This window comes from Uloborus diversus, unplaced genomic scaffold (genome assembly GCF_026930045.1).
Source record: "Uloborus diversus isolate 005 unplaced genomic scaffold, Udiv.v.3.1 scaffold_13, whole genome shotgun sequence".
NCBI lineage: Eukaryota > Metazoa > Arthropoda > Arachnida > Araneae > Uloboridae > Uloborus > Uloborus diversus.
In genome coordinates this window covers 2661985-2689775 of record NW_026557987.1, presented here as the reverse complement: position 1 = coordinate 2689775, position 27791 = coordinate 2661985, and the positions used below count along the sequence as shown (strand labels likewise).

The 27791-nt window shown below is 33.5% G+C and overlaps 1 protein-coding gene across 1 annotated transcript in view; it reads right to left on the bottom strand.

Annotated features, from left to right (window-relative positions):
- Window positions 1-27791, bottom strand: part of LOC129232671 (uncharacterized) — a 144280-nt gene that overhangs the window by 47615 nt on the left and 68874 nt on the right. The window contains exon 3 of the mRNA XM_054866804.1: window positions 19578-19668. Coding sequence (XP_054722779.1) covers window positions 19578-19668 — 91 coding nt within the window. The remainder of the gene's footprint in view (window positions 1-19577; window positions 19669-27791) is intronic.

Below are 27791 nucleotides of genomic sequence, written 5' to 3'. Positions count from 1 at the left end.
CATTAAATATTTCGGTTAAAATAAAAACACTTACAAGTCGCAGATCATACTTTTTTGTACTTTTTACGTTTACATTTTTTACATCGATGTTTATCCAAATTTCAATTAATTCTTTAAAAAAAAACATTAATTTTTAAAGATTGATCAATATCTGCCTATGAGTATTTTGTGTTCAAGAGCTAAAGATAAAATTTGTAGCAAAATTTTTAAAAATCTTAAATACTCCTGTTTTTGACGCTCTTTCATATTGTCTACTATTGTATAAAAGTTATGTTTTTGTGGTAAACTTTAATTTTTTTCATGCAAAAGTACTTTTATGATCATTGTTATGCTCATAAAAGTGTGTGTGTGTGTACTAAAAACACATAGTCGAATTTTAAGAACAAAAAATAGAAATATGATCTGAAAAATAGTGCTTTTTTTTCCAAGCTCCTTATTTACGTTTATGTAATTTATCTATCTTGACATGTGACAGAGGGAAGAAAAAAAGGGTGCAGTGAAGGGTAATAAAGGGGAAGGAAGTCAAAATTATTTCCCATTATTTATGGAGAACCTTTTACATGAAATACGCATAATTTATTTGAAGAGCTTAAAGAAATAAAAACGATCCTGTCAGGCCAATTTATTGGATTAATATTAGATCAATAACTTATTTTTCAGAAAGACTAATAACTTTTTGTTGATTAGCCTTTTAACTGTCAAGTTGTTTTGATGATTTGGGTACATAAATTTTCATTTTTTTATTACGAAAATTAAATGATTAATACAAAATAAAACATATTTAGTAGTTAATAATTGATATGTACAACTGCATGCATAAAAATTTTAAGGTTTTGTAGCAACTGTATATTTGCTTGTGGCAGGGGTAATGTTTGCTTATAGTAGAACATTATCTTCAAAAAAGTAATTTCATTATTTTATAAAGAAATAAATTGATTAAAAAATTAAATAGAAATAAAATGCCGCGTATTGTGAGTCTTCTATCCTTTTAAGCTTTCAGTAAAGTGTTAATTGAAATTCAACTTTTTCTGATATATCTGGGGTGACAAAGAGATGAAACCGCAATGAAACTTCTTCGAAAATAGAACACTGTACTAAAAAGAAAACGAGCTGATGTGTGCATCACATGAGTTCCTTTTACACCAATTTAATGCTATTTCCCTATTATTGCAATTTTAATGGGATTCTCTCTCTAACTCTTTAAATATCACTAGCAATGGCCACATTGAAAGCAGATTTAAAAAAAAAAAAAAAATCGCCAAATTTTTCGCCAAGTTGGCGACAAAACTTGGCGACCAAAAGACTGGCGATATATCGCCAAGTGACCGCCAAATTATAACACCACTTGAGTTTGCATCGAAATTAACAATGATTTCCCCCCAAAAAGGTGCAAAAGACCCCTTTAGAAACACCCGAATGCAACCAAAATAGGAGGTGCATAACTAGACCCCACTACGAGTCTATGTACCAAATTTCAACTTTCTAGGACATACCATTTTTGAGTTATGCGAGATACATACGCACATACGCACATACATACAGACGTCACGAGAAAAGTCGTTGTAATTACCTCGGTGATGGTCAAAATGGATATTTCGCGTGTCTATACATTCTTAGGCACTTTTCCGCATGTGGTCGAATCGAAAAAAAAACTCAACATTCATTTGGGGGTGAGCAAAATGGAAATTAAGGGCGATTTTTGAGTGAAAATTTTTTCGCGAATACAATACTTCCTTTTTTGTAAAAGGAAGTAAAAATAATTCCCAATGCTCGGGCGTAACATTTTGCGTTATGATCCCGTGTCTCGGGCATGAAAGAACTAAAAGTTTTTTTTCTTTTGATCTTTGTTTACACGTCGTTTAATACGTTTTAATACGTTTACCTAATACTTCGCAACATATTTATACTTCGTTTTAATACGTGTTCAACATTTATTCGGGACTAAACTCACGGCCCGACTGATTAAAGGAGAAGCCCAAGGCCCCCAAATAGTTCGGAGGCCACCTCAAGACTCTATGGCAAACCATAGGTTTGATGCATCGGAAAGTATTTTTTGGAGGCCCTTTTGTCTATCACAGAACTTAGTTAATTATTTATCATGTATCATGCGCATTTATGGAACCTCTTCTGGGCCCCCTACGATAGGAGGAGGAAGGGGAGGGGACTCCTAGCAATTGCGACATGGCAAATATGCCACTAGCAGAATTTTTAAAAACTTCCCTTTACGAGATCTTTTTGTTAGTTAATAACCCATAATTTTTCAAAAAAAACACATGGAATTTTCCTTGTTTATGTTAGTTTTAATGCTGTGTACAAATCTTTTTAAAAAAAATTGGAGACCCTTAGAAAATGGAACTTTAGGCCCAGGCTTAGTTGGCATATTCGTTAATAAGGCCCTAACTAAACGTCACCATATGAGTACTGATTCATCCCTTAAAATACTACGGAGCATCTTTCCTCCCCCAAACCAGACTACTCAAAAGGAGACCAAGACTCCTTAAAACACTCACCTAAATACTTCATTGGCGCTGTCTGGGACATGATTCCCCCTCGTAGGCACTCCTTGTACACAGACTGCAAACTTGAAACCATTGGCTTGCGAGCAAGATTATCAAAATAATAATAATAATAATAAACGTTCAGCCTAAGTGAGCAAAAACCTACTGTCCACCTCTGGCACGTTAAGCTCCGCTGCCAGACCGATTGAACGCTTCCATTAGTTGAAATAGGGGTGAGGAGGAATGGATTAACAACTTGTGAATTTAGTTGACAGTGTCATTGCTCATTTGGCAAACAATATTACTATTCAGGTAAGCAGTAGCAAGCCGTGCAGGATTTTCTCGCCAGTAACAGGGTTGCAATGGTAGCCCAACTGTGTGCCCAACAATTCCTCTTCTTACGGATTGCTCTCCCTTGAAAGAAATAGACTTGCTCAAGGCACTAGCTCAGCTTCTCAGAGGTGGACAGTGTACCAATTTATGTTTTGTATTTGAGCGTAAATATTTCCTCTTGCAGTTTAAGCATTTACTAAATATACATTGGGCAGCAATTAACTTGCATCATTCACCACTGCAAAATATTTTTCCTTAACTGCTCAGTTTCTGTTTAATAACAGTGTGAAGAATAGTTAAACAAAGTTATGAAAATGCCTGAATTTGTAGACAGAAAATTTCAGACACATGTTTAGAGGTCACAAGGGAGCCCCTCTCTTTTCATTCAAAATAGGAACCTCTAATAAGGCCAGATTTTCTTTTTGCAAATTTCGGCGATAACAGCGTTATTTAATTTAATTTTACTTCTTGGGACAAAGGTATTTATTTTTCTCAGTCTGCAAAGTCCGTGAAGATTCCAAACTTTGAGATAACCAAACAAATGTACTTTTTTAATCACTTGAAATACAGCACACAAATGACTATTTCATAAGAAAAATAAAATTATTACGGAACAAAGGGAAATAAGTGAGTTTTTGTTTTAATCTAACTAAAATAGAACCTTCAACTTCAAAGTCGAGTATAATTTTCATCTCTTTTGAAAAACGAGTTTCTTCAAACTACATAAAGAAAATGTGGGAAATTTTATAAAAATGAAAGAACTTTCAAGAACTTAAAAATATTTTCGTAGGAAGTAGGACATTAATGGGCCTTTAGGAACTGGACAAAAACATGCGTGTCACCACAAGCTATTGAAAACGAATTTTCGTATTAAACACAGGATGCAATGCTCATAATGGTGTAGTTAGCTTTTTTATATTTTATGGCGGGTAATTAAGATTTTTATTCGTAAATTTAAAAAGGTCAATTCTGTATACTTAATTTAACTCGTGATTTTTATGCACATAAGCTTCCTTTTATGTTTCTTTTCATAAGTTCTCGGAAGAACTGTGTTTGATCTTATTTTAGTTAGTAAAGCAACGAGGATCTAAGGGCTATTTTAACTATTTCGATGAAAATTAACTACACTGAAAAATCTAACTTTTTAGGGTGAATTTATTCTTTTAAACGAAGTCTGGAAATATGGATTCAGTTAGAATTGTAATATAAATTTTAAATTTTTCATGACAACATTTTTGAGTGGATCAAATATTTCAACTCAAAAGAGGTTTTGAGAAACAAGGAAATATGTTTATGGTAGAATCCATCTCAATTCAACAAGGGGTGTAACATGATGGTCTCCGATTTTTTTGAATTCAATATAGGTTAAAATTCATAGAAAATTAAGAAATACGTTTTTTTTTTTTTGAGCAATCACGATTGCTCATTGTTCTCACTTGACTGTTTTTGGCGTCCTATCGTTTTATTCCCCCCCCCCCCCGCACCATCACCGTCGACCGGCTCCTCACGATGCTGCTCCTATAGCGAAAGCCGTCTCCAGGTTGCGTCCATGTCCTACACACACGCGCATACATACACAACTACACGCACACACACACTCACACATACACCTACATACATGAACACATACACACGCATACATACAGATACACGCACATACACCTACACACATAAACACGCACACACGCATACACACAGATACACGCACATACACCTACACACATAAACACGCACACACGCATACATACAGATACACGCACATACACCTACACACACACACACACCTACACGCATACACACACATAAACCCACGCATATAAACAGACACAAAAACATACACACAACTATCCACACACTTATGCCAACACACAGACACAAACACACATGCCTACACACACATACCCCTACACACAAACACACATACCCCCCACACACAAACACACATGCCTACATACACACACTTGTGATTGCGAAAAACATAATTTGAATTCAAGATGTCAAAATTCAATTTTATTGTTTTGTTTTGTTTTGTTTTGCTCAAAAGAATTCCTGGGCCGAGCATGGTTTCTCACTTGGGATTTTCGTCAAAATCTTGAAAGTACATTATCTCAGGAACGGTAGAATATATTTTGTTGCGGTTTATATTTTCTTATTAAAAAAAGTATGCAACATTTTGAAATATGTTCTTTAGTTTTTTTTCACTGTCTTTAAAAAAAAAATTAAATATTTTTTTTAATTTTTCTCAAAAATGCCAATTTCAAATTTTTTATTTTTTACAGTTTATTAGTACTACTGAGCACTACGTTCCTTGAAAAGGAGAGGTTCCACTTTTTCGTTTAACAGATTTTAGACGCATTTGAAAAAAATGGGGTTTTTAAAGAAACTCTTCACGTAATGGCAGATCTGAAAATTTAAAAAAAAAAAAAATTGAATTTTGTCATCTTGAATTTAAATTATGTTTTTCGCAATCACGATTGTGTGTGTATATGTAAGCGTGTGTGTTTGTGTGTAGGGGTATGTGTGTGTGTGTAGGCATGTGTATTTGTGTCTGTGTGCAGGCATGAGTGTGTGGGTAGTTGTGTGTATGAGTGTTTGTGTGTGGGGGGTATGTGTATGTGTGTAGGCATGTGTTTGTGTATGTGTGCAGGCATGAGTGTATGGGTAGTTGTATGTGAGTGTGTAAGTGTGTGTGTGTGTGTTTATGTATGTGTGTAGGTGTATGTATGTGTGTGTTTGTGTGTGTGTACGTGCGTGTATGTATGTATGTATGCATGCGTGTAAGTGTAGGATATTGACGAAACCTGGAGACGGTTTTCGCTAGAGGTGCAGCATCGTGAGGAGCCGGTCGACGGTGATGCTGCGGAGGGTGGCGGTGGGAAAAATGATAGGAACGTCAAAAACAGTCAAATAAAAGCAATAAGCATTCGTGATTGCTCAAAAAAAAAAAAAAAAAAAAAAATCGCAACAAGTGGCCACAGAAAACACTTTTGATTAAGTTATAAAGCGAAATTTTAATTTTGAGTGGCCATTTCGTTCGCGATATTAAATTTAGTGAGAACAAGATGGCATATTGCGCTTAACGATTCTTTTGGCGCTGCGCTGAAAGGTTGCGTGGGGAAATGCGTTCTTGTTTTCATAAAAAAGGAAACTCCTAGGAAAAGTGGAGACTCAAAATGAAAATTTTGCTATATAACTTGATTAAAAGTGTTTTCTGGCCACTTGTTCATTTTTTTTTTTTTTTTGAACTTTTAGGTCTGCCATTACGTAAAGAGTTCCTTAAAAACCCCAATTTTTCAAATGCCTCTAAAATCTCTTAAACAAACAAGTGGAAGCGCACCTAATGTCGTGCTCAGTGGTACTAATAAACAGTAAAAAAATGAAAAGTTTTAAAATTGGCATTTTTGAGAAAAATCAAAAAATTATTTTAAACTTCTTTTTCAAAAGACTGTAGAAAAAAAGTAAAGGACATATTTCAAAATGCTGCATATTGTTTTAAACAAGAAAAAATATCCTTTTAAATAAAACAAACCGCAACAGAATATATTCTACCGTTCTTGAAATAATGAACTTTAAAGATTTTGACGAAAATCGCAATTGAGAAATTACGACAATACCGCCATCTTTGGCGGTCTGTATCTCGGCCCAAGAATTTTTTTGGGCAAAAAAAAAAAAAAAAAACCTATTTCTTAATTTTTTATGAACTTTAACATATGTTAAATTCAAAAAAAATAGGAGACCATCATGTAACGCTACTTGTTGAATTGAGATGGATTCTACCGTATTATTAATTAAAAGAATCAGCGCAGGCATTTTTTTTCTCCTAATGAGTATCCTCGGACTTGAGAAACAAAAGTTTTACAATGCATTAGCTCACTAACGCAGCCAGAATTACCTATCAGTTTTGTTTTATATCATACTAGTGGTACCCGCACGGCTTTGCCCGTAAAAGAAAAATTAAAAGGTCTTTCGGTTCGCCTGTATATTTACAAAAAATGTATGGTGAATTTTCTCGCCCAATTGGCTTGTGCCCATGTTACGGTTCCACGTTATGATAATTTCGTAATTTACTCGTCCATCTTATGATAATTTTGTTCTTAAAATTGGAATAGAAGAAGAACCACATCGAATTTTCGAAAAATCGCTTCAAGGTGTACACCCCCATGCTACAAACTAATTCTGTGCCAAATTTCATGAAAATGGCCGAACAGTCTAGGCGCTATGCGCGTCACAGAGATCCTGACAGACAGAGATCCGGACAGACTTTCAGCTTTATTATTAGTAAAGAAGTCTTTAAAGGTGTATAAACTACTACATACGAATTGGCAGTAATGCTATAATCTAGTCGTCTAGGGGGTGTTTTTACTCCTAAATCTCCCCTGCTCGCTGTGCCATTGCATTAGCTTTTTAAGAAATGCAATAGTAAAAATATTTTTATTATTTGTGCTACCATACAAACAGTGGGGAGTCTGTGGTAGAGGTTTCGCTACGTATGTTGGGCTCGATTCCCACCGGTGCCCTGGGTGTTATTTCCTCTCTTGGTGCTGGAAATCTTTCTTGTGTTTATAACGAAATCCAACCACTCGAGGCAGTGGCATCCCGTTACAGCATATTAACTGTTACTATGATGTAACGGGGATTATTTATTTCATAGTTATTACGATTATTAACTACTAGTGGTACCCGCACGGCTTTGCCCGTAATAGAAAAACTAAAAGGTCTTTTGGTTCGCCTGTATATTTACAAATAATGTATGGTGAATTTTCTCGCCAGTTGGCTTGTACCCATGTTATGGTTCCACGTTATGATCATTTCGTATCTCGCCAATTGGCTTGTGCCCATGTTACGGGTTCCACGTTATGATAATTTCGTAATTTACTCGTCCATCTTATGATAGTTTTGTTCTTAAATTTGGAATAGAAAAAGAACCACATCGAATTTTGGAAAAATCGCTTCCAGGGGCACACCTCTATGCTACAAACTAACTTTGTGCCAAATTTCAAGAAAATCGGCCGAGCGGTCTAGGCGCTATGCGCGTCACACACATCCTACAGACACTCAGACATCCTCCGGATAGAGAGACTTTCAGCTTTATTATTAGTAAAGATGAAGAAGATGACGCATCAACAGCTACATCCATGAAACACTTCAAACATTTAGTGAATTTCAGATTTATTACTTAAAAAGAAAAATATTATACATCTGATAGAACCAAATTTGTCTGAAAGTTTGTTTGAAGACTTTTGTCGTAAACAGTTTGTAAAAAATTTACTTCATACATTTTTTAATTTTCCTTGAAAACAAATTATCGATTTAAAAAGAAAATCCTATATTGACGTTTTATCTTTTTATTGAATGATATATTTTTAGATCTATTTCATCAATTGCAGCATTTTTAAATGGTCTTAAAAAAAAGGTAAATCACTTAATATACCGTTCACGCCATTCATTTCAAATTTTCCAGGGGAGTGGCAAAAGATATATACTCAACTAGCTGCTTTGCCCGGTTTACCTTGAAAATAAAAGTAGCGTCAAATGACTTATATTCAACAATCAGGCTTAAATAAATCAATAAAAAAAAAAAAAACATCATGCAAAATTTCCCTCCCAAACAATGACGACAGATATTAAAATACTTTTAAGAAATTCAATCGAGAAAGATTGATTTAAAAAGCGTCACCATGGAAACACAAAATAAAATAAGTTTAAGGAATTAAAATGCGAAAGAAAATGCTTAACAATTTAAATGGAAATGAGATTTTTTAAACTTGATTTTAAAAAGGCTTGTAACTTTTTTCCTTTTCGAGATAGAAGCTTATTTTTTCGACCACAGGTCGAGATGGGTCTGGAGTAAAAAATGTCGCTTTTTCCAATAGTGTTAAAAAGAAAACTGTGGGACAATTCCTTCTTTTTTATTGATAGATATAATGAAGAAAGTAGTGCCTAAATTTCAGCTAAGCCTAAAAAAATTCGAGCTAAAAACGCAAATAACTCCCGCCGTAATTAAGTTAGAAAATTGAAGAAAATTTGCTTAGAACGCGGAAAATTCTTTCCTTTCCAACGATATGCAGTATTAATATGTGCAAGTCATTTTTCGGCCCCCTATTTGAGAATTTGAAAATTGGGCCTACACTGGAATAAAAAAAAGAACTACTCGTCGAATTTTTTCGAACCTTTCTGCAAACCTTTCCGGTGCTGTGAACAAGATACTCTGAAAATTTCAGCGGAATCGGCCGGGTAGTTCTCGAGTTTTGCGCGTTCACACGAACAGACGCTTTTTGTGGACTTCATTTCATACTATACTAGCTGCGTTGCCCGGCTTTGCTCGGTTCACTTTGAAAATAAAAATTGTGTCGAGGGACGTATATTCAACAATCAGGTAGAAAAAAAAATAAAAAAAAAAATCATGATTTCCTTTCTAAACAATGACGACAAATATTAAAATACTTTTAAGAAATTAAATCCAGAAAGATGGATATAAAATACGTAACCATGGAAACACAAAATAAAATAAGTTTAAGGAATTAAAATGCGAAAGAAAATGGATCACGATTTGAATGGAATCGAGATTTCTTAAACTTGATTTAAGAAGGCTTGTAACTTTTTTTCCTTTCGAGATAAAAGCTTATTTTTTCGACCATAGGTCGAGTTAGATCTGGAGTAAAAAAGGTCGCTTTTTCCAATGGCGTCAAAAAGAAAGCTGTGGGACAATTCCTTCACTTTTTATTGATTTATTTAATGAAGAAAGTAGTACCTAAATTTCAGCTAAGTCTAAAAAAATTCGAGCTAAAAACGCAAATAACTCCCGCCGTAATAAAGTTAGAGCATTGAAACAAATTGCGTAGAACGCGGAAAATTTTACCCTTTCTAACGATAAGTAATATTAATATGTGCAAGTAATTTTTCACCCCCATATTTGAGAATTTATGTGAAAATTGGACGTAAATTGGAATAAAAACAGATTTATTCATCGAATTTTATTCGAACTGGTCTGCAAACCTTCTCAGGACTTAAAGGAACAAACTGTGGAAATTTCAGCGCAATCGGCCGGGTAGTTCTCGAGTTTTGCGAGTTCAAACACACAGACGCTTTTTGGGGACTTCATTTTGTACTATGTAGAGATAGAGATGTAATACACCAAAAAAAAAAAAAAAACAGCACAAACACGCTTACTTACATGTAACCACATTAATCTCTCAAAGCCAAGGGATGTAATCGATCCCCCCGCCTTTCGATTGCCTGCCCCCTCATCATAATAAATAAATGCTAGCAAATAAAATTACATAGAAATAGTAGTTTTGCATTGCATTGATTTTTTTTTGTTCTTGGATTATATTTTTATTGAATTATATTTTTCATAGTTATTGAAAATGCCACCCATGTTTCCTCTTTTAAACTTTTCTAAAATTTTAAGTAAAGCAAAACAGCCAATTTATCTGCCCCTATCACTGAGAAAGCAAATAAGTTTTCGAAACATTAAATTACAAATTTTGTTGTGATAGCAGTCGTTTGAAGTTTTGTAATTAAAAGTTGAAAAAATCTAAATGAAATTAGAATGTTTGCGAAAAAAGTTCAAATACTTAATGAAGCAAACAAAATATTTTTCAAGATTACATTTTAAACTAACAACTTAATTGCACGCTCCTGCAAACGTTGTCACATAGTGCAATATAGTTTTTAATTTACGATTTTTTCAGTTAAATATTTTCCAAAAGCGCATCTTTTCTGGGAAAGCACGGTTGAACACGTGGGGGATGCAATACTTATTGAACGTGTCATTCACATCTTAAGACTTATGAAAGGAAAAACATATTCAGTTACTCTGAGCTATAATCTGTTGCGAAAATGATAACAATAAAAGAATATATATGTATGTATGTTATGTTCTCTATACAAATCCACAGTTCACGTCGAATCTCAGGTACTCGGGCTCCCGAGAAGGAACGCAGGGGTTTTTCGAGTGCAAAAAAAAGAACCGAACCGTTCGGATTTTAATTTTAGGAGCCAAAAATGACATTAAATTGCTCTTTAGACCCGAAATAATTATCCGATTGGCTTGATTTCAGTCTCATTTAAAAGCTAGCGAAAAATAACCATGAAGTGGAATTACTTCCTTCGAATTTCCACGTATATTTAGCTTTCAGTTTTTCTTGAATAGTTTTTCTCAAACATTTTGATGCATTGACTATCAAAATTTGAGAAAAAAAAAAAAAAACGCGTATTTGTGTTTTTATTTCTTTTATAAACTAAAAAAATAGCAATGGGTATATTTAAAAAACTACTAGGTTAGTTTATAACTACAACATGTAAAGACACGTTTAAAGCATTGTGACGTAAAAAATACTATCAATTTATCCTTTTTTTAAAAATCGGAAAAACCGTTGAACGAGAAAAAATAAAAGCCGGAAAACTTGTAAAAGTTTTACAAGAACCAGTACCGGTTCACCGGATTATCAGTTCAAAATTCTTGACGTAGATCTAGAATATTTACTGACTCAGTGGTGCACTGAGATAATTTTTTAAAAAATGGTGTAGAATTATAAGGAAAATGCAAGATATTTATTAGAAAAATTTAAAATCCCTCTTCTTTTGCATGTGTGAAAGCAATCAAATAAAACCTTTTCCTAAAAAAGAATTAAGCTAAAAACTGGGAAATAACAATGATTAAATAGTTCGTAACGATTAAAAAAAAAAAGAGTACGGCTTTAGTTTTGAACTATAAAATAAATGGATAAACAGCCTGTTTCTCTCAATTGAATTAGCACCTTTTAATGGTTAGATTGTAATGAAAAATCAGAGAAATGCTGAAATCAGTAAAAAAAACCGCTTCCGCTACGTATAATAAGCTTACTGAAAAGCCTTAAAAATAAACATTTATGGGAATAGGACGTGGCTTTATGTGACATACTGGAAATTAGGGAAGTAAAAGTATCAGTTTAAGTTGCAAATTAATTTTTCAACATTAATTTAATTTAAATTAGTAATATCTCTGGATACAATGTTGTTCCTGTTTTTTTTCGTGTAATTTAGGGGGAACTAGGGAGGTTTAATCTGCTCTTTACAAATACTTTTTTCTATTTTTTTCCATAACAGTTAGAAAATTTCCAAATTGGCAATATTTGTTTCCTTATGACGTCTCGTAACTTTTTACATAATTAATTATTTAAATTATATATTTTCATTAGTAATTTTTCAAGAGTATCCAAAGTAGGTCAGACCTTCCCACTTGAGGAGGTTTGACTCATAGAGATTAAGATTTAAACTTAAAGATGATGCTGAAATCATTACATGTCAAATGAGATGCTGTTACAAGGTACCGGAAATAATTTCATCTAAGGAAATGCCAAAAATTGTTAAATGTATTTAATTTGAATCAGTAGAGATTATGATTGATACAAATGTCAGTTAAATTTCCTTTTCAAATCAATTCATTCTGTGCCTTTACTGGATGGGGTAATTTACTTGCATCTGTTTGGGACACTGCTGCAACAACTTCATTTTCAGGACACATAAAATTGAAGCCACATGCAACGGGTCTTCTTATAAAATTTATAGAATACTAGCTGTACCCGACGTGCGTTGCTACGCCAACAAAAAAATACGTCATTATACTGATTTTCATGACAATCGGTTGAACGGGGCAGAAGTTGCTACTCTGCAGTGCCACCTGGTGGCGAATGGCTTCAATGAGCATATTATGCGCCTTCTCCGTGGAAAAATACATATATATATATATAGCAATTTTCATAATAATCGGTCCAGGTATCAAGTGAAGCCGTGACTATACTCAAATTTTGTACTCACGCAATTTGCAAGATCAATCCATCGCTAAAAATATCAAATAGAAAAGGTTTTAAATCCCCCCGTTGCATGAAAAGCCATAAAACAATAAAGAAAGAATTTATTTGTTCAAACTCAAGAAAAATGGCTTCTCGTCAATGAGATCTTTCACGCGAATTAATTTCTGCAGCCGATCATTTTATTCGTATTTATCCAATGGATTGTGACTTAAATTGGAATAAAAAAGGAACTATCGATGGGATTTTTTTCGAACTGGTCTATAAACATTCCCAGTACCAAAAATAACAAACGGTGAAAGTTTCAGCCAAATCTGCCGGGTAGTTTTTGAGTTCATGGATGACATACAGACAAACATTCATTTATATACAGATGGGGGACAAAATAATATGAACACCTGTGAAATAAGGAAAAATCTTTATTAATAGGGGGTTGGACCATCCTTTGATTGAAGAAAAGATTGAATGCGACGGGGGATGGATGCATAAAGGTCATGGACAACATTTAAAGGAATATTAAGCCATTCCTCGTGCAGAATGGTCTCTGATTCCGAAAGTCCGGATGGAGGTGGAAATCGGGAACGAAGTTTGGACTCTAAATATCCCCATAAATGCTGAATAATATTTAAGTCCAGAGACTGAGTGGGCCAGGCGAGATGTTCAACTTCACTGTCATGCTCTTCAAACCATTTTTGGACAAATCTGGCAGTGTGTATGGGGGGGTTGTCGTCTTGAAAGAGCGGTCGCTCTCCAGGGAGAACAGTCTGGACAAACGGATGGACATGATCCTCTAGAATGCTCAGATAGTGATTAGATTTGACACGCCCATGCAGAATAACAAGTGGCCCAAGACCACGCCAAGATATCGCACCCCATACCATAATTGAGCCACCCCCATGCTTCACAGTCGGCAAAAGGCATTCAGGATTAAATGCTTCTGAGGGCGTTCGCCAGACATAAACGCGCCTGGTAGTCTGAAATAGGGTAAATGATGATTCATCTGACCATATTACCTGTTGCCACATCTGTGGGGACCAAACTTTGTAGTTTCTGCACCATTGGCGTCGCTTGAAAGCATTAGTTGCTGTCACCAAGGGTTTTCGAATTGCCACTCTGCATAAATGTTCGCAGCATGAAGTTCCCTTTTGACAGTTTTTGTTGAAACGGGGTCCTGGAGATGGCTGTTCATTTCAGATGTTATTTCGGATAGGGATTGCTTGCGCTTTCGGGCTGCTATGCGCTTCAAAGCTCTTCTATCCCTATCAGCAAGCTTTGACTTTCGACCACTGTGGTGCTTTGAAGACGTCGTCTTACCTTCTTTCGTGTCTACTGTCATAACCTCTAACACCGTACCTCTTGCACACCCCAAAAGCTTTGTTGTTTCCGTAACCGATGCTCCACTTAAACGCGCCCCAACAATCATTCCTCTTTGGAACTCTGTAAGGTCTGACATCTCAACTTATTACAGAAATTTAGAACCAAGCACGCAACATTTGTGACTACTGTTGAGACACTGATAGGTTCCTCTTCACGCTCACCAGGTGGCAGACTTCTGTTGCAGGTGGCGTGGCTGTACTATAGGTGTGAAATACGGCATACTTTTTCATAGGTGTTCATATTATTTTGTCCCCCATCTGTATATATATATAGATTCATGTCCATTTGCGTTCAAGGAGCGACCAATATATTGTAAAGAAAGTTTAGTTATTTAAACTACTTACAAAAAATCTCCAATTTCAAGGATACTGCAATTGTTTGGAAGTCTTTTAAATAATCATCTACTCTAGAAATTATTTTGATTCAGATTAATTATGTGAAGACAAATCTAATCTTCTGTTTGTTTCGTGGTCGTTTTCTTAATACTTTAAGAATTTTTCTTTACCTTTTTCATGTTGTGCATCTTTCCGATATTAGCTTTGGCAGTGGTGTCTAAAAATCATTGGTTTTGTACGTTTCCACCACATTTGTCTTTTCTAGGATTTTATTTTAATGATTTTCATATCATAAAATTAAAGGTACTTAGAAATTAAAGTTAGAATAAAACCAAAATGGCCAATAATCGAGGAAAGTAGACATGAGTTGAGTATCTTAATAAGTTTGCTAACAAATGAGAAAAGTGAGTTTCAGTTGTGTTTAGTCCGACCAGTACAGCGCATTAACATAAACCGCTTCAAATGAATATCGAGACGCTGATTCCAAGTTAAGAACCAAAAACTTCTTTTATTTGAATTAAGGGGGTCCGGGACACATTTTGAAAATTTTTTTATTATGTACTTTAGAGTTTTGAAATTTTTTGCACTGATTCATCATTTATTTAATAAGCAAAATCATAACATAAATATGAAAAAAAAAATCTTTTTATTTAAATTTAATTAGTTTTTTTTCAAAAAAATGGGGTTGCTTTAAATTGCTATAACTCAAAATATTGTTGGTCAATTTTCAATTTTTTTTCAAAAACGTATGCACAAATATCTAAGCTTTAATTTTTATTCGGCGATTTTAAAAATATTGATTCAATAAAAGATAAAAAATATTTGAAGAAAAATTTCGAATAATTCGAAGATACTTTTTTAAAAAAAAATCATAATTTTTGCAGTAAACGTTTTTTTAAATTCGCCGAATAAAAATTAAAGTAAACTGCTTGAAAAAGATATGCTCCAAGTTTCATTACTTTATCTTTATCGGTTCCTGACTTATAAGAGTTTGAATGCAAGAATTCGGAAAAAATTGCATCATGGAGAAAAACGCGTTTAAAGTTTTAAAGTTAAGTACACATTAGTTAGATGCATGCAACAAAAATAACTATATCTTTCGTTCTATTTAAGGTAGAAACAAGATTCAAACGTCTTCTTAAGCAGAAAAAAACGAAGCAATTTCTCAAATTAAAAAAAATGCAAAATTTGAGGATTTTTGTGTCCCGGACCCCCTTAAAATCATTTTTTTTAACTAACTAAATGCTGTATACGGTTTAAAAATTGTTACATCATCAAATAAAAATAAATAGGGAGGTTTGACCCGGGTCAAACTGGGTCAAAAATGGGATTAGAGTGGGACAGCGTTCCATAATTCACTGTAAAGTAAACATGTTTTAAGCAAGTGGAAAGTAAATGCATTTTCAAATATCTAGATTTGACATTAAATAAACTATGGTCATTAATTTTTATGAAGTGTCATACAAACAGCTGCTTTAATCATATATGAACATCTCTTTTAAAAAAATTTCTAGCAGCCTATATTTTACTGGAGCTATTATATTGATATTGTTTAGTGTTCTACATAAATTGTTTTTTTTTTTTTTTTTTTTTTGTGTCGAACAATAAGATAATTTCAAAATTCTAAAAGGAATAAAATTATATAAAGAATTATACTACCCTTCCAATTTTATTTTTTTAAAAATATTTTGTTTACTGTTCTTTCGGTATTTTCATTGCCTCAAACATTATTTTGGAAAAATATTTTAAATTTCAAATGTGCTTTATAATAAAAACTTGTTTAAAAATCCTGTTGCTTAGAAATTGCTTTAATATCGTGTGTGTACTGTATTTCAATCTCAATGAAGTAATGATAAATATTGTCAGAAAGTAGCTGATTCTGAGTGTGCATTTCTCGATGTCCCACTGTACCCCAAACCCTGTACCACGGTTGTTGTATTTTATGAATGTTTATTAAAAGCACAACATAAACAGTTACAAGCCTGAGCAAGAGTCTGCAGAGTTAAACCATAGGAGATACTAATTATAGATTACACACAAGCATCAAGTTACAGTTAAACCTGATATGCAAATCACATAAAACACCTTCCTTTTTCAGAATTTAAACATTAAAACTATATACACAAACCAACTCAAGTATTTACTGTTCAAATTATTTTACCGGTGCAACATGCCTATCTGGTGGTCTAACAGTTCTTCTATATCTTGTCACATAATATCTTGAGTTCATTCTAGAGCAATTGTTGTTTGATTTTTCAACACCTGAATCTATATTTGAATCACTTGTTACATTTTCAGCATTTATAGAACCATCCATATCGCAATCAAATCTAAAACTGGGCTCATTATGGGAAGATCTTAAATGGCACTTATTTCGCCTTACTATACGATTATTTTCTTGTTTCACCCAGTAACTACGAGGTTCTTTATCTGTTCTAACTATTTTATCTCTTTCCCATTCATTACCATTACGAATTAACACGTTTTGACCCTTATGAAGATCTTTAAGTTTTTTAGAAGTTTTATCATAATATAACTTACTTATTTGTTGCTTATTAATAATTTTATCCCGAACGTTACATTGTAATTCAGGTTTTAACAACTCTCTACTTATTGGCAGTTTAGTACGATTTCTTTTACTCATTAGGGCTTGGGATGGGGAAAAATCTAAACCTTTAATAGGTGTATTTCTATATTCCATGAGCGCGATGTATATATCCCGATTAGACTCGTAACATTTCTACTTTCTTCTATATCTAATATATAGAAGAAAGTATTGGATTCGTGCAAATTTTCGAATTTCGAAGGATTCGAACGTTTTGAGGTGTGCTGAGTCCATTTCGACTATTTTTGGAAAATGTCTGTCTGTCTGTGTGTGTGTGTGTATGTGTGTGTGTCACGTCTGTGTGTGACCAGTTTTTTGTGGCCGCTCTACAGCAAAAACTACCGCATGAAATCGAACGAAATTTGCTACACATATGTGCCGCTATGTGAACTTGTGCCCATTGGTTTTTGGCGCGAATTCCTCCAAGGGGCGTGGAGCAATGGGACGTTTTTTGAGTTACGAGTGCTTGCTATTCCTCAGGAAGTAACTGGCGGAATCAAACAAAATTTGGTCCATATGTTGCCATTAACAGGAACAGGTGCTGATTCAATTTTGGTGTCAATAACTCAAACGGGGGTTGAGCTATAGAACGTTTTTTGTCGTCAATTGTGACTGCTGTATCTCAAGAAATAATGAACGGAATGAAAGAAAAATTTATCGGCAAGTAGCCCTTAGTGGGTATAAGAGCTGATTTTATTTTGGTGTCAACAGCTAAAAAGGGGGAAGCGCAATAACCCGTTCTTTTTTTCCATTGTGAGTGCCCTATCTCAAGAAGTAATGCTACGTCCTGGTTGAAATTTGGAATATATGTGAATCCATATGTAAACAGGCTTTGGTTCAATTTTTACGCCAATCGCTCCAAGAGGTGTTGATTCTTTTTTTTTTTTTGCGAATAAAAATAGCTTTATTAATGCAACAATAAGAAAGATAAACCGTAATAGATTGTCGTCTGCGTATTTCTCGTGATTTTAATTGTATGGAAATGATCGGAAATATTTTCGCAATGATTTAAAATTTTTAACTGTTGCCATCTTATGTTTGTTAACGAGTGAAATATTTGTAATTCATTCAAGCAAGGCTTTTAAAATAACTTTCAATTTTCGCTCTTTGCTTTGCTTTTGCAATAATTCAGACATTGGGATGGTCGTCAAGTTTTTGCATATGTAATTTTTTTTTTTGTTTCTTTTTTGGAATATTGCTTCCTCATCAAGCATGGGGAGGGATCAGATAAAAAAAGAAAAATATAGAAGAAAGTTTCGTGATGGCCACAACATACTAGTTTAAGTATACTTTTAGCAATCTTAGCTCCACTTTTCGCTTGGCAATAACAAATAAATTAAACCATAGGAGATACTATTTATAGATTACACACAAGCATCAGGTTGCAGTTAAACCTGATATGCAAATCACATAAAACAACGGTGGGGCATAGGGGGAGACACTTTGACAGCCTTTCGGAATTTTAATTTTTTGAATAGAAACGAATGAGGATAAAATATGAAGAAAATCACAGGCTAAAGTGTTCTGAAATATGCCCTGCAATTAAAATTCATTTAAAATTAGAATGAAAGAAATGACAACACATCAAGAGAAAACTGTTCCATTGTGCCCCGCTCTCCCCTATATTGCTAAATAAAATAATAGTTTAAAAAGTTAAAAAAACACGCTTTCGTAGCAAAATGAACTAAAAAGTGAAAACTAATCTTTGGATGATAGTAGTTGACCAATCACTTAATTTTAATGGAATACAAAAAAGCGTGGGTGCTGTCTACTTACATTTTTGCTTGGACAACAAATGGAAGAAATTCAAGACAACTGATAAGCCCCCCACGCTTTTTTGTATTACATTAAAATTAAGTGATTGGTCAACTACTCTCATCCAAGGATTATTTTTCACTTTTTAGTTCATTTTGCTACGAAAGCGTGTTTTTTTAGTTTTTTAAACTATTATTTTATTTTTCTGTTTTTTTAGTCTTATGTTGGAGAATTATCAGGCGACGAAATTATTTATAAAACGAATGCGAGGTAATGTCTTAAAGGTAAGACAAGGGCACCCCGATGGGAAGCTACTGTGAGTCATCGATGTATGTTTGCGGAAATCATATTTATATTACTTTGAAAATTTGAGATGCATTTGAATAAAAGTTTTGTTCAACAATGGTCTAATCAGCAATGAATTTCGAATTGAAGGCTCACCTAAATTTTGGCATGAAATTAGTTTAAAACACTTATATTTCATGTTCTAATTACCTTGGAACATTAAACCAAATTTTGTCTGATGCAGAAAAATTAAAGGTTTTTGTAGATATTTTTAAATAATTTTTACGAGCATTTATTAATGTATTTTTTTTTAATTTTTCCTTTTTCACATTGTTGGACTTATGCCAAAATATTGATTAAAATTGGAGGAAACTAACAATTAAAAGAGTTAATTAATTAATTTGATTATAGAACATTGCATTGTCATCGGATCTGAGGTCGCGTGCCAAATTTCAAAAGAATCCGATCGCAGGAAGTGGGCGAAATTTGAGCTGCAAGATTCCGTTACAAGATACATACATACATACATACAGGTGAAGCTAAAATAAAAGCGTGTTAAATAAAAACACAATACATTTAATGGTTAAGTCCTTACCTTGTACAACTGTAGTAATCGGCATATCCGGTGAATTTGCAGACCACAGAATCATCTCCGAAAAAAGCCACTCTGATGTCTCTGACGGAATCTAAAAAAAAAAGAGAAAATACATTTTTCTGTGGCCAATTAGAATTTTTACGATCAAAGATTACAACTAGGTTTTGAAGCGTAGTTTACTTTTTTTCAATCATTGTCCTTTTTATTTTCGAATTTTCATGCTCGATAGTTGTTACTTCGTACTTCGAAAAGTTTTAAATTTCAATCAAACTTTTCAGATTTTTTATTCATTCTATATATCACATGAAGTTAAAACTGATGAATCGTAATATTTTAAACGTTATGCCCTACCAGATAGAGTAATCTCAAAAAAAAGCAGTATTAAGTAGATTAAAATTTTTACAGACTCAATAAAATTAAACAGATTGAATAAACAAAAGCTTACCAAAATATGAACATCAGTTTTAAAAATAAAATCTTGGAAAACATCCGAATGTATTTGAAAAAGAATGAGCTGCAGCTTTTTGAGTTATCTGACAACTTTGTTAAATTTCAGCAAAGCGCCATTTTAAATTTCAATTTTTCACCCAAAAATAAAATTTTCTTTTCATATTTCATGATACTGCATAATTTTTCTTCGTCGAAAATACTAGCTACGTTTTGCAATCAACTAAAAGCCTATAACGGTACTTAAAAATAGTTGACCCATTTATAGTCATTATTTTTTTAAGCAAAAAGTGAAGAATTGTTAATAATAGAAGAATTAATAATCATTAGATTTGAAGAGCGAAATTAAGTTATTAGTCTACTACCCACTTTTCGCAGCATTTCCCCTTGAAAAACATATCTAATGCATATTTATTACGAAATCCATGTCCATCAACGCAGCAATGGAAGGTAATTAAATAAAGACATTCTTAGCTCATCTTACTAATGCTCGGCCCCACACGGCTCATGGCATCCCAGTCCGCTTCTTAATCAGCAAGCACAATGCAATTAAACAGGTTATGCAGCAGCACTTCCTTTTTCTCTATCGTCTGTGTAATGAGCTCTGCGGCCACCACAACTTTAACATTTCAGTCACATCTCGAGATAAAGTTAAGGATATTTTTGGGGATTTGGAGATCATTAGCGAGACCTTAAGTTTTCTACGATGGCGCTTAAACGTTCGGTTTGAATGTCTAATGAGGGGGGAAATTAATTTTTGCCAGAGTTCGTTCTATTCCGGAGCTTAATTCGATATGCCTTTCAGTGGAAGCGGAAGGTTCTATCGGTAGTTGTTCGATTGAAAAAGTCTTGTGTGAGGAAGTGACGATGTCGCTCCCTCTTTAGCGAGCAGTTAAATAATCAGAGAAGCGATCAGCAACTACTTGATTTTCTTTAAAGTTATAAGAAATAAATAAATGAATAAATTATTTGTTAGTTTGAATAAATAATTTTATTTGAAATAAATAAAAAAAAGTCTTGTCAATCACAATGAAAAGTACAGTTTAACTTTGTACAACATTAATAATAATAATAATAATAATAATACAAAAAAAAAAAAACATTCATGGGAGGGGAAAAAAATCGGGTAATAAACTGAAAAAAAAAAAAAAAACATTCATGGGAGGGGAAAAAAAATCGGGTAATAAACTGAAAAATCCTTAAATAAGCTAGTTTACCATTCGTTACGACAAAAAATCATACTTTGTAGCAGAACTACATAAAGTTAAAAAACATTAAAAATATCAAAACAATTTTTCAAGAAATTTCTTAACATAAAATTGGTTTATTGTCTTCCGGTTCAAATAAGAGTGTCATTTGAGCAAAACAAGGTTAATCTAAACGCTTTATCATTATACAGTCGGACTCCGATTTAACAAATTCAACGGGACCGAAACTTTTTCACGTTAAATCGAGGTTGTTCGTAATATCGGGGTATGATTTTTTTTTTTTTTTTTTTACAAATTTCACTTATCTTATCTAAAAGCCCCAATAAGCAAGTGCGCAAAAATATTCATAATTAGAAAGTGTACCCTTTTTATTCAGCACTAGTGGTACCCGCACGGCTTTGCCCGTAATAGAAAAATTAAAAGGTCTTTTGGTTCGCCTGTATATTTACAAATAATGTATGGCGAATTTTCTCGCCAATGGTCTTGTGCCCATGTTACGGTTCCACGTTATGATAATTTCGCAATTTACTCATCCATCTTATGTTATTTTTGTTCTTAATTGGAATAGAAAAAGAACCACATCGAATTTTCGAAAAATCGCTTCGAGGTGCGCACCCCCCATGCTACAAACTAACTTTGTGCCAAATTTCATGAAAATCGGCCGAACGGTCTAGGCGCTATACGCGTCACAGAGATCCAGACATCCTCCGGACAGAGAGACTTTCAGCTTTATTATTAGTAATGATTCCGCGACTTATTACACACTAGTTAATATGAAATTTCAAAATACTTTATAGTAGATGCTTGACAATATCTTAGATATTTGACTAGAAATAGTTCACACTTTTGACGTTGTGGGGAGAAAAAAATACCGTTTCATTTACAACCTGCTGCATTAGATGTTTTTACAGGCTATGTAAAGCATTTAAAAAAGTAAGTTTTAATGGGAGTTTCATGATCGCTTTCCGCATCAGAATCGCTATTCAATGGTTGATCCTTCGCCCGTCAAAAATGGCTGATTCCAGGAAAAGTCTTTTTCTGCTTCAGAAAATATGGGTAATAACATTTGGTAAACAGTCCAATATTTCCAAACTCAAATCAATAATAATAATAATAATAATAAAAAATTTAAAAAAAATCGGAAGTTAAAATAATTTGTTAATTCGGGGTTTAATATTTGGTATATAGGGGTTTTGTTTCAAACTCGCTAAACCGCGGGATTCGTTAAATAGAGGTACGTTAAATTGGGGTCCGACTGTAGTATCATACAGTTCAGTTACAGTGGTGTTTGTAAGATTACCATTATTTATTTGTGTAATCTATGCAGAGGCTATACATTTGATCGAAAAAGAAAAAGCGGATGTTCGGATTACTTATAGCTGAGTACTTACTATCATAATTGAAAATTATCTATGTAAGGCTACCAATTTGCTCCGAATAATAAAGAGATCCGGATGAACGAGGCGCAGATCAACGAGACACATATATTTCGTAACTATTAAAAGGATTTTTCAGAACGGGGGGGGGGAGGGTATGAATCTCTTTAATTGAAAGTTCTATAGGTTCAGTAAGTTTATGTAACTGTGAGCCATGTGAGTTTACATTTCACCCCTTCATACTACTTAGTATGTTCGAATTTGAAAGGAATTGTAAAGGTCCGAATGATGCATTCTACTGGCAAAACTATAGTTCTAGTTTTTTACTTTTTATTTTAAAAATAAGCTGGCAAAATTGTAGTTTACCTCCCGTATTGTCTAAAAAATTTTTTTCAAGACATTTAAATTTTATCTGATTCATTCAAGTATGGGGGGCAGTCAAAAAAGGTTGAGATGCATTGGCTTTATTTTTATAACTTGAATTTAATAATCATTAATTGTAAAAAATAAGCCACATGGGAACCATGTTTTAAAGTTTTGAGTGGTATTTTCAGCCGTCAACCAAAAGATATTCGCGCGAACAGTTGTGTTTTCAACAATTAGCCCTTGATGATGTGAAACATTACTATTGAATATACCTTGCTCATACATTAATAAACTCACATTCGTCCCGATTTTATTTGTAGTCATTTATTCTGCCGTGTGCAGGTAAAGGGCAGAAACTGCAAATTTTTCTTTTATTGTACACTAGCTGCGTTGCCCGCCTTTGCCCGGTTTACCTTGAAAATAATAATTGTGTCAAGTGACGTACATTCAGCAATCAGGTTTGAATATATAAATAAAAAAAAACATCATGCAAAATTTCCCTCCCAAACAATGACGACAGATATTACAATACTTTTAAGAAATTTAATCGAGAAAGATGGATTCAAAAAGCGTAACCATGGAAACACAAAATAAAATACGTTTATGGAATTAAAATGCGAAAGAAAATCGTTAACAATTCGAATGGATATGAGATTTTTTGAATTTGATTTAAAAATGTTTGTAACTTTTTTTCCTTTGGAGATAGAAGCTTAAATTTTCGACCATAGGTCGATATAGATCTGGAGTTAAAAATGTCGCTTTTTCCAATGGTGTCAAAAAAAAAAAAAAATTGTGTGATAATTCCTTCACTTTTTATTGATAGATTAAATGAAGAAAGTAATGCCTAAATTTCAGCTAAACCTAAACAAATTCGAGCTAAAAACGTAAATAACTCATGCCGTAATTAAGTTAGAACATTGAAACAAACTGCATAGAACGCAGAAAATTCTACTCTTTCCGATGATATATAATATTAATATAGGCAAGTAATTTTCAGCACCATATTTAGGAATTTATGTCGAAATTGGGCATAATTGGAATTAAAAAAGAAATTTTCATCGATTCTTTTTCGAACAAGTCTGCAAACCTTTTCAGGACTTAAAGGAACAAACTGTGAAAATTTCAGCGAAATCGGCCGAGTAGTTCTCGAGTTTTGCGAGTTCAAACACACAGACGCTTTTTGGAGACTTCATTTTATACTATGTAGAGATTAGCTTTATTGTACAAGTTTGCTTATTTAGTTTCCGCTGAAAATAAGACGCGAAAAAAAAAGTATAAATCCAACATTTTCCTATTGTTAGTATTGAATCCGACACACGTTTCTTCAAATATCTCAAAAACTCATTTCTCCAGATACTGCCGTATACCTGCCCTTGGCGGTATTGCTTTTGATGTGACTCCGAACTCCTTCCCATAGTCGTTTAATCTTCTTTATCTTCTTTATTATTATTACTAATAATAAAGTTGAAAGTCTCTCTGTCCGGAGGATGTCTGGATGTCTGTAGGATGTCTGGATGTCTGTGACGCGCATAGCGCCTAAACCGTTCGGCCGATTTTCATGAAATTTGGCACAAAGTTAATATGTAGCATGGGGGTGTGCACCTCGAAGCGATTTTTCGAAAATTCGATGTGGTTCTTTTTCTATTCCAATTTTAAGAAAAGAAAAACTATCATAAATTACGAAATTATCATAACGTGGAACCGTAACATGGGCACAAGCCAATTGGTGAGATACGAAATTATCATAACGTGGAACTGTAATGTCGGTACAAGCCAATTGGCGAGAAAATTCACCATACATTATTTGTAAATATACAGGCGAAACAAAAGACCTTTAATTTTTCTATTACGGGCAAAGCCGTGCGGGTGCCACTAGTTTGAAATAAATAAAAAGAAGTGCTGTCAATCACAATGAAAAGTACAGTTTAACTTTGTACAACATTAAAAAAAAAAACATTTATAAAAAATAATCGGGTAATAAGCTGAAAAGTTCTTAAATAAGCTGGCTTATCATTCGTTACGACAGAAAATCATACTTTGTAGCAGAACTACACAAAGTTAAAAAAACATTTAAAAATATCAAAACGATTTTTCAAGTAATTTCTTAACATAAAATTGGTCAAATGTCTTCCAGTTCAAATAAGAGTGTCATTTGAGCAAAACATGGTCAATCTAACACTTTATCATAATACAGTCGGACCCCGGTTTAACGAATTCATCGAGACCGAAACTTTTACACGTTAAATCGAGGTTATTCGTAAGATCGGGGTATGATTTTTTTTTTACAAATTTCACTTATCTTACCTAAAAGTCCCAATAAGCAAGTGCGGAAAAATATCCATAATTAGAAAGTGTACCCTTTTTATTCATCACTTAGTGGTAGCCGCACGGCTTTGCCCGTAATAGAAAAATTAAAGGGTCTTTTGGTTCGCCTGTATATTTACAAATAATGTATGGTGAATATTCTCGCCAATTGGCTTGTACCCATGTTACGGTTCCACGTTATGATAATTTCGCAATTTACTCATCCATCTTATGATATTTTTGTTCTTAAAATTGGAATTGAAAAAGAACCACATCGAATTTTCGAAAAATCGCTTCGAGGTGCGCACCCCCCGTGCTGCAAACTAACTTTGTGTCAAATTTCATGAAAATCTGCCGAACGGTCTAGGCGCTATGCGCGTCACAGAGATCCAGACATCCTCCGGACAGAGATACTTTCAGCTTTATTATTAGTATTGATTCCGCGACTTATTACACACTGGTTAATATGAAATTTCAAAATACTGTATTGTAGATGTTTGACAATATCCTAGATATTTGACTCGAAATAGTTCACACTTTTGACTTTGTGGGGAGAAGAAAATACTGTTTCCTTTAAAAGCCTGCTGCATTAGATATGTTTTTACAGTTTCCAGACCATGTGTAAAGCATTTTAAAAAAGTAAGTTTTAATGGGGATTTCATGATCGCTTTCTGCATCAGAAACGCTATTCAATTAGTTTCTCCTTCGCATATCAAAAATTGCTGATTCCAGAAAAAGTCTTTTTCTGCTAAATATGGCTAATAACATTTGGTAAACAGTCCAATATTTCCAAACTCAAATCAATAATAATAATAATAATAAAATCGGAAGTTAAAATAATTTGTTAATTCATGGTTTAATATTCGGTATATAGGGGTTTTGTTTCTACATTTCAGTCGGGGGGGGGGGGGGAGAAACTTGCTAAATCGCGGAACTCGTTAATTAGGGGTCCGACTGTAGTATCGTACAGTTCAGCTACAGTGGTGTTTGTAAGATTATCATTATTTATTTGTGTAATCTATGCAGGAGCTATACATTTGATCAAAAGAAAAAGCGGATGTTCGGATTACTTAAAGCTGAGTTCTTGCTATCATAATTGAAATTATCTATGTAAGCATATTTTTTGTAAGGCTACCAATTTGTTCCGAATAATAAAGAGATTCGGATGAACGAGGCGCAGATAAACGAGACTCTACTGTACGTAGATTTCGTAACTGTTAAAAGGATTTTTCAGAACGGGGGGGGGGGGGTTACGCAAAAAAAAAAAAAAAAAAAATCTCTTTAATTGAAAGTTCTATAGGTTCAGTAAGTTTACGTAACTTTGAGCATTGTGAGTTTACATTTCACCTCTTCATACTACTTAGTATGTTCGAATTTGAAAGGAATTGTAAAGGTCCGAATGATGCATTCTACTGGCAAAACTATAGTTCTAGTTTTTTACTTTTTATTTTAAAAATAAGCTGGCAACATTGTACACAGTTTACCTCCCGTATCGTCTAAAAAATTTTTTTCAAGACATTTAAATTTTATCTGATTCATTCAAGTATGGGGGGCAGTCAAAAAAGGTTGAGATGCATTGGCTTTATTTTTATAACTTGAATTTAATAATGATTAATTGTAAAAAATAAGCCACATGGGAACCATGTTTTAAAGTTTTGAGTGGTATTTTCAGCCGTCAACCAAAAGATATTCGCGCGAACAGTTGTGTTTTCAACAATTAGCTCTTGATGATGTGAAACATTACTATTGAATATACCTTGCTCATACATTAATAAACTCACATTCGTCCCGATTTTATTTGTAGTCATTTATTCTGCCGTGTGCAGGTAAAGGGCAGAAACTGCAAATTTTTCTTTTATTGTACACTAGCTGCGTTGCCCGCCTTTTCCCGGTTTACCTTGAAAATAATAATTGTGTCAAGTGACGTATATTCAGCAATCAGGCTTGAATAAATAAATAAAAAAAACATCATGCAAAATTTCCCTCCCAAACAATGACGACAGATATTAAAACACTTTTAAGAAATTTAATCGAGAAAGATGGATTCAAAAAGCGCGACCATTGAAACACAAAATAAAATAAGTTTATGGAATTAAAATGCGAAAGAAAATCGTTAACAATTTGAATGGAAATGAGATTTTTTAAATTTGATTTAAAAAGGCTTGTAACTTTTTTTCCTTTGGAGATAGAAGCTTAAATTTTCGACCATAGGTCGAGATAGATCTGGAGTTAAAAATGTCGCTTTTTCCAATGGTGTCAAAAAAAAAAAAAAAAATTGTGTGATAATTCCTTCACTTTTTATTGATAGATTAAATGAAGAAAGTAATGCCTAAATTTCAGCTAAACCTAAACAAATTCGAGCTAAAAACGTAAATAACTCCTGCCGTAGTTAAGTTAGAACATTGAAACAAATTGCATAGAACGCAGAAAATTCTACTCTTTCCAATGATATATAATATTAATATAGGCAAGTAATTTTCAGCACCATATTTAGGAATTTATGTCGAAATTGG